General features: G+C 38.0%; 1 protein-coding gene across 7 annotated transcripts in view; it reads left to right on the top strand.

Annotated features, from left to right (window-relative positions):
* Window positions 1-3,085: 3,085 nt before the first annotated feature.
* Window positions 3,086-13,307, top strand: part of LOC136831071 (phospholipase DDHD2-like) — a 49,895-nt gene continuing 39,673 nt past the window's right edge. Inside the window, exon 1 of one of the 7 annotated variants that reach the window (XM_067091038.1) lies at window positions 3,086-3,286. Coding sequence is in view for 2 of the 7 variants with exons in the window: in XM_067091020.1 (XP_066947121.1) it covers window positions 12,373-12,493 (121 nt within the window). In the remaining 5 variants the exon portion in view is untranslated. The other 6 variants (XM_067091049.1, XM_067091032.1, XM_067091052.1 and 3 more) reach the window with 6 other exon arrangements.

Below are 13,307 nucleotides of genomic sequence, written 5' to 3'. Positions count from 1 at the left end.
GGACGTGGTGTCGAAAGGCCTTGCAGCACTCCAGTGTTTCAGTTTCCTTCGTGGATTTTATCTTTATATATATATTCATCACGTTCCATATTTTCGTGATTCGATTCAGTTATATATATATATATATATATATATATATATATATATATATATATATATATGCTTAAAAATCACAGTAGAGGCATGTGACTTAAGTAAATAAGTGAATACCACAGGAAAAAAGTTGCACATGGTTTCCCATATGCTTGGTAAGAGCGACAAATCGTGCCTCTCTTTCCTTGTGTTTCTCTTTTCAGATGTACATTAATCACGTCATGTATTTTGCCTGTCTTTATTTCAGATTCTTTGTGTACGTCATCTTATGCACATTGTACGGCCTTTCTGCTGATATGCATATCTACCTTTTATATGCCACGTAACAAATGTTGTATTTATTTTTGTGCTTGCCAGAAAACACAAATCGCATATGGACGCAGCGGGGGCCCTTGGGTTGCCTGCTACCTTTCCGTCCGCTTTTTGTCTTATAAACACCTGTCGAGAATAATAAAGAATCAGTCTTTCACTCCTGACTTTTCTTGAAGCCTCACAAGGCAAATAAGAAACCTGCCAGGTTTGCCATAACAACTGGGGAAGGGCAGTCAAGATGGATTCAGAAATTATAAAGAACCTACAAGGAAAAGATAAGGTAGAAAAGAAGGCACTTTCCTGATAACACACCAAGCAACTTTGCTTTCTCAATGGTCTGTCCTACACACTTTTTGAAAAAAACAGGAAAGTGAACAAAAAGAGGAAAAATGCCTGATTGTACCCTCAAGCGAGGGAACTCAAACCCAAGACAATGGAAAGCCACGGTACAATGGCTATGGAGCAGTCCAAAGTTGGAGAACAAGGTTTGTATTCAGAGTAACCTTCTATTAGAGGGGTTGCCTACCTAGGCTAAAGGGTCTCCTCCATCCGCTGATTTAATTTCGGAGTTTCTTTCTCCTAGAAGAGTTGCCAGCCAAGGCTAAAGAGTCTCTTCATAAGTCATAACCATTGCCATGGTTTGTTGGCCCCTTTAACACCATCAAAATTACAGGCTGGAAGGTCATCAGTGAACAGCCAGAAGCTGATTTTCCCTGGGTGAAACTGTATGGTTGCCTACATACCAAAGGGCTCAAACATGGACAAGTCATTTTCTGCTCCACATAAATCTTGAGCAATATCATGCCTGAAGCTTTATAATCTATATATATAAAAATGGATGTATGTTTGTATGTGTGTATGTTCCAGCATAATTCTGAAATGCATTGAGCAATTTCAACCAAACTTGGTATACATATGACTTACTATCTGGAAAAGAATACTGTGGGGGTAAGACATCACGGGCACCAAAGTTGGGGGTGTGGGAAGGGGGTGACATGTAAAAAAAAATAAAAATGACAGATATTAGTGTCCAATCCATAGTTTTAGAGGCTGTTGAGATGAATAGTGACACTCCTGATGCCCTTTAAGTCCAAGTTCAACCCTGATAGGACGTGGGAGGTGAGAAGGAACGAAAAATAAAATGTCAAAAATGACAGATATTAGTGTCTAATCCATAGCTTTCGGCATCGCTGAGATGAATAGTGACACTCCCGATGCCCTTTTAGTCTAAGTTCAGCCCTGATATGAAGTGGGAGGTTAGAAGGAATGAAAAATGAAATGTCAAAAATGACAGATATTAGTGTCTAATCCATAGTTTTTGGCGTTGCTGAGATGTGTAGTGACGCTCCCGATGCCCTTTTAGTCCAAGTTCAGCCCCAGTAGGAATGCAGGGTGAGAAGGGGTGAAATATAAAATGTCAAAAATGCTGGGCAATGTAATTGGAGCAACTATCTTAACAGGAAAGGGAAAGAAAGAGAGAGAGAGAGTAGAGGGGGTGTTAGGGAGGAGAAGGAGGGAAAGAGTGAGGGAGAGTTGGAGAGTGAGAGAGAGAGTAGAGGGGTGTTAAGGAGAGGGAGAGAGAGAGAGAGAGAGTTTATCAATTGTCATTCAGAGTTTTCCCGGGCAGCATCAGGTTGGTCAGCTAGTATCCTAAAATAAATGTCAGTTTTTTTTTTTGCCCTTGTTTGAGGAACTTTGCATACAACACTCCTTGAGGCTCGTACTAATAATGTTCCCATAATGTTCATCACTGCTGCCAACTCCCTGTTGCCATCTTAATTTACAAGTAGAGACCCCTGTTCATCCAACGATTTTGAATTGCCCAAGGTAGCACCGCAGGTCTCCAGTATGTTGCCCAAGCTAATTGTCGAGGTAAACAGATAAGTGTAGCTGGAAGGGTGAGTTAGAGTATTCTGACTTGGCTTGGTAATGTGGAAAGAATGGGCAATGATTAGCGGGTGAAGTATACTATCCAAAAGTGTTATAGGAAAGGAGGGAAGAAGACCAAGAAAAGGTTAAACAGATGGTGTGAAAGAGGTATCGGAGAGGGTCTTGATATCAAGGAAACATGAAGATGTGTGTGAATGGTGCAGTGTGTGTGGGGTAGGTCAGTGAATTGCTGATGTGTCTTCTGTGTACTTTAATGAAGCAACAAATGTTGCAGAAGTTCAGCTGAAAAGGATGTACATCCACAGTTCGGTAGTTAAAGTATGAGCGTAGCAACAACCATTGTATTATTTTTTCTCAAATCACTTCTTATGAAAGGGAATGACCTTATATATATAAATATATAAACGTGTGTAAGCGAGAGACCAGTGATGAAAAAAAATAAGCCTTTAAATGATCTCTCTCTCTCTCTCAGAATATACCTATTACTCACTCGGAATGAGGTTCCTTTGTGCAAACTCATCTTGTAAAAGTAGAGTGGTAATCAGATAAACGGCAAAGTGATAACTGATAGCTCCCGCTAACTCTCCGAATGACGTAACGCAGTCGTGAGGTGTTTTGGCCTCCCTGTAACTTGTTTTCCAATGGGAGTAGGGAGGAGAAGCAAATTACAACGTCTCTCATGTAGCTCTTCTATTGATAAGTACGCTGGACCCATGACATGACGTTACCACAAGAAATATAGGTCTGGGTATCACCGAAACTTATTCAAAGCCGATAAAGGATTATGAGTAAGAGCGTATTTTCTCTTTGCGATCATCTGACAATGATTAATACAGTACTCATAGGCTAGCTGATAATGACTAGCCCCATCCGAGTACTGTTCATATTTGAGAGAGTCATTGTATCGATTGTATTCATAACTTTTCTGTGTGAGCCTTCGTACAGTCACCTGGAACTTGTGCGGTTGGCAGTGAAGCCACTGGCATACGAGGTAAGAAGATACTAAGTACAGTGGTAGGCAGTGTTGCATTAGAAGTGTCAACATTCATACGCACTCCGATTGCCGAATCCATAAGAAGATAAACGTGCCATTCTTCGAACTTGTGCCCAGAAATTAACGTTAACAATGGAAAAGTCTGGGAGCAAGATCAAAAGGAGCCGTTGGACTACAAACAGATAGAAGCTATACTGGAAGGTTCATAGACAAATAGGCAGGCAAGCACTATCAGTATGGGCTATATTCAAACAGACAGAAGTGGAAGTACATGTTATGTAAATAATTTCGCAGGAAATCATTTCCTTAACTAAATGTAGCCAAAGAAAACAGGTTAGTTATAAACTCGTCAGCGAGACCTTAAAATAGCTTTGAAAGGTTTCGCTCTCTCATGTCACAACGCAAGTTACCTCAGCGGCGGTCATCTATCTAATACGCACGGAGGATTACGCATAGCATTAGTCATTACTATGTTATAATTTTGTTGGTCTCGTCTCAGTAACTTTGATTTCAGCTTTAATCTTTTTTTCAATGAAAGACAAAGTATGTGTTGGCTCTATGAAAAAAAAAGTTATTTATTAGTGACTTCTTTTATTTCCCAAATTTCTTACGACAACCTTGTCCATTATTTAATGCTAAATATTACAATATAAATATAAAATTTCTCAAATCTATTCCATTCCAGGATATAGTTATTAAATGGTTGAATGCCTTCTTCTGCCGTGACCTCCGTCGTTACGTACAATAAATAATTCTCTAATCTCTCTTGTGTTTACTCATTTCATAGTCGGAGGCTTCTTGGCCATTTTACTTTAAGCTTTTTTTCCACACCAACAAAGTTCTACTATTTGACGTCGTTTTCAAAGCCTGCTGCAACATTTTTGCAGTAAGTCTTTTTTCTTTCTAAATATGCTATAAGTTCAAACAACCTATGTCTGTTTGACATATGTCTTATTATCATTGCCACTCTTTCTTTATTTAGAAAGTCTGGCTGGTCAGAAAAAAGGTGACAGTTAGAGCAGCATAACGCAGGCCCGAAAAAAATCCTAGCTAGGATTTTTTCTGGGAAAAGTTCCCATGTATGTTATTATATGAAGTGTTGTGTTTCAATTTATAGAGTGTGTGAGAGACCTCACAGTACGACCCGTTTTTGTTAAAAGGATTTATTTTTTCTTCATTAGTCTGTGTAAAGCTAGTTCTCCTGCGGGGATACTAATTTTGATAGTTCAACTTCATGACATATTTTGAAAGTTAAAAAATTACAGTAAAACACCAAAATAACGAGTTCGAGTTAGCCGAAAACAAAAATTTCTACACTTTGCCGTAAATAAATAAATGCTCTCTAAAGAAGTAGCCTACGAGAGATCTAGGATTTTATATTACACCATGCAAAATTCCAATTGATGTTTAAAAAAAATTTCCCCTTGTTATATAGTATATTGCTGATCATCGTATAGCCAAAGGTGCAACATCTTTATTGTTTTATTCAGATCTAGAGCTCTTTATTTACAACCCCTTTTAACAATATTTTCTTTGGCTTGTTTATTTAAAGTTAGAGTCCACGCTAGAATACTTATTTTAGTATTATTATGAACTGAATAATTGTAAGGAAGCAAAATGATGTGAAATGCAAAGCTCATAATGACGAACTTCAGTTGTCTGAAAACAAATATTTCTATACTTTAGTGTAAATAAATTATCCTCCAAAATAAGAGAGAAAGAGACATAAAATTTTCTAAAGAAATAGAGATGTAGTTTTCTACACCGTGCAAAACTTGCTGAACTGCGCTTCTATTCTCATATAGTTTCCTGCCATTTAATTATTCCAGCCACCGCACAGGTAAGCACAACGCCGTCATTTTCTTGAGAATCTAGAATATGGGTACATTCGTTAAACAATATTATTGAGTCAGTGGACGCAGAAAAGCTCCTCCAAATTATTTAATTTTAAATGAGAATCAATAATTAGAGCAAAAAAGTCCAAGAAGTTGAACGGCGAGGCGGGAAGAGATAAAAGAAAGAACAAAAAGGCAAATAGAGACAGCAATGCAACTTGGTGCCGAAGGTGTGCTGCCATGCTACTGTTGACCTGTCAGTTTGTTGTCCGTTTGAGATGACGGTGGCCTTATGCCGGCATGGCCTCTTGTTCTCAGAGCAGCCTGTAACGTCAAATCTTTAAACATGATACCTCTACTTTCAGATTATTTTCAGTATTTGGTATTCGTAGTCTACAGTACTAGCAATAATACACATACGCAGGCTAGCCATTTTTAAGTGAAGAAGAAATCCTTTGTATACCTCAAAACGTCTTACGGTTCTCTTTCAACTATATATTTTCATCGTTGACCTCTTAGAGAATTATTCTTCTTCCAAGGTTATCGTGGACTGTCAAGCGTCATTTTCAACCTAAAATTAGCAGACATTTCAGCTGGCAATTCATAGCTTCCACTCGGAATAGCCTTGACTCGTTGCCAGGACTTGTCAGCCGGGTTGTCTGATTTTTTTTTTCGTGTTATGAATGACCACAGGGCTGATTAAAAAAGAAAATGAATATTGAATATATCAGAATAGTGCATAACTGAATCTTTGAAAATAATGTTCATTAGAAATAGATTCGTGAATAAACTGAGTGAAAATAATTGAAAATTATTTTCTTTGGAGAAGCGAACCCAATAATGAAACAAAGACGCAAATTATAACCATCGGTTATGCCAAGAAATATCGCAAATTAGATACTTCTTCATATTCGACTATGCAGATGCCACTCTAGTGAACCTATTGTGTATCTCGTAGAACATAAGAACTTGATATATACGCAGCATTAAACATAAATACTAATGAATATGACACTAGTATGTAAAGTAGAACTTACAAAGTATTATTCGCTTTTCGTCTGTCAGATTACTTGGGAGGAAAGCACGCTGGGTCGTAATCAACGCCTACTAACTTGCAGCTTTCAAACGTTGTAACAGTTTAAACTCAAAATCCGCATTCAGTATCGTCATTTACCTTAGAATTATGTTTTACTCGGTGGACTGAAGTATCCGTGCTTAAGCTTCCACGTCTTTGAATTGAGTAACTTTGTTTGCGGGTACACTCAGTCGTATTTCCAATTAATAATTTGTTCTGGACTTGATATCTGTATTTGTGGTGTGGTTTTTCCTTCTATTGGCGGGATTAAATAAAAATAAAATAATTTTTCCCGTAAATTTGTAGAAAAAAAGACCCTGCTCCAGGAAACACTTGATAAAATTTTGATGGGATCTGAGAAGAAAACTAGGGCTGGAATATTTTGATCACTTCGTTAAATACTTCCACCAAGTGGGTTATATTTCTCATTCAATTCGGTTGCCTGGCAGCAGGATCACACGAAAACTAATTATTTTATATGTATAAATTTTCAAAGGTTCAATATGTCCCAGGTTATATTTGGTTCTGTATCTGAGCAGGAGCTAGATCCTTGATTTTTAATAATTTCATTTATTCCAAGAGTTCTGTATATTAAATAAGGATGCTGCCTGCTGTTTTTTTGGAAAAGTGTAGAGGATAAACAGTAACTGTGGAACTACAATCATGCTCTAGTTGTAAATGAGACAGAGCGTTTGGGTAAATTAAGCTAATGATTTTGGCAGAGGTTTCTCATCTTTGATTACATATTAGCATATCAACAATCTCATATATGTATACACATATATATACATATATACATACATCTTTTACCTAACTTTTCCTTTTACAGGAAGTAGTATCAGAATGTTTTTAGAATGTATTCATGGGGTGAGATTAGTAATATGCTGATATGTAATCAAAGATGAGAAACCTCTGCCAAAATCATTAGCTTACACACACACACACACACACACACACACACACACACACACACACATATATATATATATATATATATATATATATATATATATATATACATATATATACAGTGTATATATATATATATATATATATATATATATATATATATATATATATATATATATATAAGCTTGAGTTCCAATCTGAAGACATCTGGAAACTCCTGTAAGAGGGCGTGCATGGAGGCTCCTTGAGATCCACCAGAGATGGACAGCTGTTTGGTGTTAGTGGTAAGTGGTGCTGTCTGGAAGGAGGCTCAGTCCAAAATGTGGTGATGAGCAACACCTACCTGCAGGTCGAAGCATCCGAGGAAGCTGGCACTGCACAAGGGTGTCTGAACATTGGCAATGATAACGTTTCACTAGTATTTCTCCCCTAGTAGCTGGAGTATGAGGGTTCGCTTGCTGTGTGGAGGTATGCGGTTGCCACTGGCAGTCATTGGGCAGAGGCTGCTGTCCAGGGCTTTGTGTCTGTCTTCTGTTGATGCAGGAAGGATCGCCCATGTCTTCCACAAACTTTCTGCTGGGTAAGAGACTGACAATGAAAGCTACTTGGGGATGCCCTTTCTGTTGTAGATTGTAAAGGCACTTCAGCGTTGTGTTGCCTTGGATTTTATCTTCTTGGTCATCCTTGGCCTGACAGATGCTGTTGGCAGTATTTTGAGGCTTTAGAGGTTTCCAGTAACTCATCCACTTTCTTCATGAGGTCTGCCACTTAATGCTATCTACCTTGGGGAAGGTAGCTCAGATGTTGAGTAGGGGGCAGAAGAGCCAAATTTCTATAGGTAGTTTTCGATCCAGAATGAGGCCCGGATGTAAACACGGAAGTCGGCCATGTTTTAGGTCAGCTGTGCTGAGCAAAAGCGACACACGCATTCATGATAAGAACGATTTTTTTGAAATTTACAATGATGTTTTAGCCACAATAGGTCAAACAGAGACGGCATATCGTATTACTCAGTCCCTGCTTTTGTGAGAAATCAGGGAGATAAAATTCAAGAGATTAGTGAAAGAAGGAGATCACTGTGGATTTCCAGGTTAAAAAGGGCTAATTTTTGGCCGTCAAGACATACGAAAATCTGCTCAGATCATTTAAGAGGTGATGAGTGTTAGTGTAAATAGTGATAATGGTGAATAATTAAAGAAGCCCAGGGAATAAATATTTCACAAAGTAATTCATTAACAGCCACTGTGTTCTCTGTCAAATGACAGATGACTTAAGCTAGAGCGGCTATGAAGTTATTTTGGTCAAATCTTCAAAGCTTGAAGTAGTGGATAGTGAATTGCACGCAGACATATCACACTGATATTTATATTTTTACAGGAAAGCTTGCAAGCCTCCATGATGAGGCATTGAGCTGGTCCAATGTGTAATGGCTTACATCATTAACCAAATAGTTCACAATATCTGGATACGTAACTGCAAGCAGCAAATCCACATCAGAACTCCATTGTTCGGGTGTCAACTTGTACAGGTCTTTGTTTTTTACAGGTTTCAGTTTATTTGTGGGCCTATATCTTTCCAGCACTGCAGGCTCCAGAGACTTAATAAAATCAATCTTCTGTGCTTGCAAATTGTCCTTGCATGCTATTTTTCGTGATAGGGCTCATAATTCCTTAGAATAACAACGAAATTTGATATTTCCTTTGTTTACAATGCTTGACTAAAACACGGCGGCGGCTTATCAGGTGCCCGTATGCTGTGACATCATAGGAAAATTGTCTATTAAGAGGTCGATCTTCTTTGATTTCTCGTCCACGTCAAGTTTTTGGAGCATTAAAAGGGTCTCATGTTCGTCCCAAGCAGTCCCTGTTGTGTTCTCCAGTGGAGCGTTTAGCAGGTCAAGGGGCCATTGGGTGTAGGTGGCTAGAAGCAGGGAAAATTTCATTATCTATCACCCTGAGCATTGGAACAATATATGATCTGGAAAAACGGCGTCCTGGATCAAGTCTAGTATGTAGTCGTCCTTATTAGCGGAAGCCATAATGTTACAGATGCAGAATGATTTTCTTGTTGAGAATGGAAGTAGACAGAGGATGATGGCGTTTGTGATCAATTGTTCTTAGGCAGACAACCTACGTGGTTTACCATACAAAAAGTTTCACTCTGACATTTCATCTTTATTTCATTGGGTGACAAGCTCAACTTGGTCACCATAATTAGTCCTATAATAGTTTTGTTAATATAAAGCATGGTGTGCTGAGTCCACTAATTGCCAACAGTACGAGTATTTATGTAAATACCATGCTGAGGCTGGCGGGTTAGTGGAGGACGAACTTAGGCTTTTAAGGCAGAACAAGGCCAGAGCTTGAGTGCTATGCTGATTCCATTTGTGGCTTTTCATAACGGTAGGCGTGACCGTATTGAGTTTGTTAATTGTTTAGGTTTTGAACAAATACCTTGCTGGACTACTGGGTTAGTGGAGGACAGTCCTGAGCTCGTGAGGGAGAGAAAAACCAGAACTTAAGTGTTGTGTTTAGTGATTCAGAGGCTTCTTTTTGGTGGTAGGGTATGGCCATGTTGAATCTTTCAATCACTGGGGCAAAGATATGCTGGCCCGACGGTGCTCTGTGTCAAGAAAAGGGACACGCAGGAGCTCGGAATAAGACAGACTTATTCTCAGAAACTGACCCCTTCGGCCTGGCATCGAGAACAGGAAAATGGCGACATAAATCCAGGACCGCATCATGATTGGTGCTGAAGCTGGTGGCTGAGCCAGATTTCCGCAGCGAAGCATTTCAAGTTTTACAGAGTATGTTTTGCTTGGAAATATGTGAGACTGAATATAACAGAAAAAATAGACTTCTGACACTGACATTTTTTCTAGATTTTTAACGATCGACTTTGCTACTTTCCTACAATGTATTCATTTGAAGTTTTCTACTGGGTCCGATTATAAGTAACTAAAAGCACGGGCAAACAGAGTGTGAGCTTACATGCCTGTAAGGTCGTCTCAGTGAAGAGGCCAACGAAGTTTTCCAGTAACCGCAAAAATACTGCTCACAAAAAGCATTTATTTATATTGCATGGCGGTGACTTGGTGAAAGGAATATATTCCCTGACAGTTATTTAGGTAATTAGATATAGATATCAACAAATATTTTTTCATTGCACCTGTAAAATACCACGGGACAAAGAAATTTGTATTTAAAACGTTTTAGATGTACGATCTCTACCCTAAGACGTAGGCTCGCTCATAATTCATCCATTTCATCTTTCAAAGGTTATTCTTCCAGTTTTTCATGCTTCTGCTTGTAAAAGATGATTTGGTAAATAGGTTAACAATTAAGGAAAAGTGGCTTTGATTTTACCTTTTTAGTAGGAGAATCATCATTCGTGTGTGTCTAGAAATGTAATGAATGGATTATTATGATATCGTTACAAAAGATCGTATTATTCATGAGAGAATTTAAAGCCTTTTTTAAAGCATTAATATTTTTTTGTTTAACAACCTTCCCCCTTTTATGCATTGCCTTATTGCAGGTTTAATTTGGCATATAATAAGTCCACAATCTCTAAAGAGATTTGTTAAGTGCGTTAATCAAAGCTGTTAATTGAAATGCCATTTACATCGACAATTTTCCGTAGATGCATATCTGCCTTGGAAACTTTGATGACGACCTCAGCATCGTTCTCATTTGGTTTTCATTCTTCCTAAATTTAGCTTCTTCATTGTCTGGTCTTATAAGATACGTAATTTCATCTGAGTGAAGAAGTCAACTTCTTTCCTATCGTATCTGATTTGAGTTTATGGACCATTGTCCTCTAATTTCTATGGTTCTGCTTAATAACTGCATTATCTTACTTGCCACGTGATGTAAATCTACACGGATATTGTATTCAAGGGTTGCAGTCGCTGTTTATTTTATGTATGGGTGCTATTTTTCTGTCACTTGAGGTTTTGCTTTTATGTTAGCTCTTCAATTTATTCAGGTTTTATAAGCATCATATATATGACTGTAAGAACTTGAATTTATCTCACCAAGACAATTTCTTTTAGCAGTTGGGTTTTCAGTAGCTTCTTTATAATTTTCCGCAGTATTTGTACATTACAAATGCTATGTTTCACAGACAAGAGTAAGTCTGACAATATTTCGCAAGACCGCACTGCGAGTCAACTATTATCCTTATGTAATCACCGTACTGCAATGATTTCCATTCTTTAAAACTAACTTTCCTAAAATACTCTTAGTTTAACCACTAGGAGTCATCTGACCTATATGCTCTATTTTCATTTACATTCCTAACAGTACTGACTCATTTATATATATATATATATATATATATATATATATATATATATATATATATATATATATATATATATATATATATATCATATTCTATTTCCTCTTCCGTGTAACAAAATTTCGCTTGCAAGATCCACACTAATCTCTTCATTTGTACCCATTTCATTTTGCAATGTAATTTTGGATCACTGGGTCCCATATCACAAGTCACCTGTTAAGTGTTTAATTATTTACATATTGACATTTTTTTATGTGCTTCTTCGCCTTTATTTCTGAGTTATTACTCACTTCTCCCTTGTCTTCTGAACCAAAGCAATCATGAAAGATTTGATAACAACTAAACAATAACAGACTTAGTTCAATGAAGGTGATCTTTGTTTAACAAAGATATCAGTATCGTCAGGAACATACAGTATCGACTGTTTGGGTGATTATTTTTCGCTAACAATCTTGGAGCAACTTTTGATGTTCTATTTTTATCTACCTCATGCTAGTTCGTGTTTGTGTACAAAAATTCAAATTTACCTTTATGCTTAGATTTGATATTATGAACTCATGATATCACGCCAATGTAAAATCTGTCTTAGTTTTCCTTCACTATATGTGCGTAATTACATTTCGCATCTAGCAAAGGTCATGGAGCTGAAAAAAATGGGAGATATGTTCATGAAAACACGGGTGGATTTGTTCAGTACGATAAATGATCCACGTCAACTTGAAATAACTTGAGGCTTTCAGACAAATTTATTTAGCCAAACACAGTTTTATTTAATGTACCGAATTAATAAGTATTAATTTTTATGGTAGCTGAAGAACGTTTCTTTTTAGCTACTTGCTCCATACGATAACGAACCTAAAGCTCCCTTTACGAAACTGCTCTTAACTTGACCACCGAAAGCTGCCTTACAAGAATATGGGTTTGTTTATGTGTGATGACAGTTGTGTAGGTAGTGAAGGAAAATGAGTAATAGAACGAATACCAATCCGCTCTTGTTTCCTGCAAGCGCCAACTCGCCCTTTGAAGAGATACAAGGGTCTGCAGTCCTCATCCCACCAAGCCTCAATGCACTTCAGAGCCATGGTAAATTTGGAGAGTTTTAGTCATACATATGTCTGTACGAAGCAAACCTTTTCTGGCCTACGTAGACACTACCTAAGGCTATGGTAGGCTTAGCTTTAGTCTTGGCCCTTTGCTATGGAGGCTGCATCCAGTTTCTGTTCAAAAACACAATTTCATGGCATCTTCTAGTTTGGTATTACAGTTAGGATAGTGGTAATGTCTAGGCCTGAGGGGGGCGAGTTGAAAACGACGGGCGTAGGTTCTGCAGACGAAAACAAACCTAACCTTTCCTAGGATGTCGTTAAGTTAAGTATACCCTAGTTTAACCAAACCACTGAGCTGATTAACAGCTCTCCTAGGGCTGGCCCGAAGGACTAGATTTATTTTACGTGGCTAAGAACCAGTTGGTTACCTAGCAATGGGACCTCCAGCTTATTGTAGAATCCAAACCGCTTTATAATGAGAAATTAATTTCTATCACCAGAAATAAATTTATTAGATCTAAGTAGTAGCTCCGCGGCAGCAATTTCCTTCTAACTTGACTTTTTCTACAGTTATTTGGTTGCTAATTATGGATTTACCTTCAAATTTTGTCGCACGAATGTAATTAACCTGTAATTAACCCCTGAAGTCCATCCAACAAGGGCGTTTCCATAGGCGATCTTCACAAGACAGAGCATGGATACGTCTGTTTGGAACGGCTCATATCCCGTCCGGCAAGTGCAATAACTTGTTAACTTATGGGTACCGCCCCCCCAGGGGCCAGTACTAAACACGGTGAAGGGACATTCCATTTGGCCGACAACAAACAAATGCACCGCCAGTATCAGAAGCC

This window comes from Macrobrachium rosenbergii, chromosome 4, assembly GCF_040412425.1.
Source record: "Macrobrachium rosenbergii isolate ZJJX-2024 chromosome 4, ASM4041242v1, whole genome shotgun sequence".
Taxonomy (NCBI): Eukaryota; Metazoa; Arthropoda; class Malacostraca; order Decapoda; family Palaemonidae; genus Macrobrachium; species Macrobrachium rosenbergii.
This window is presented reverse-complemented; position numbering and strand designations above follow the sequence as displayed.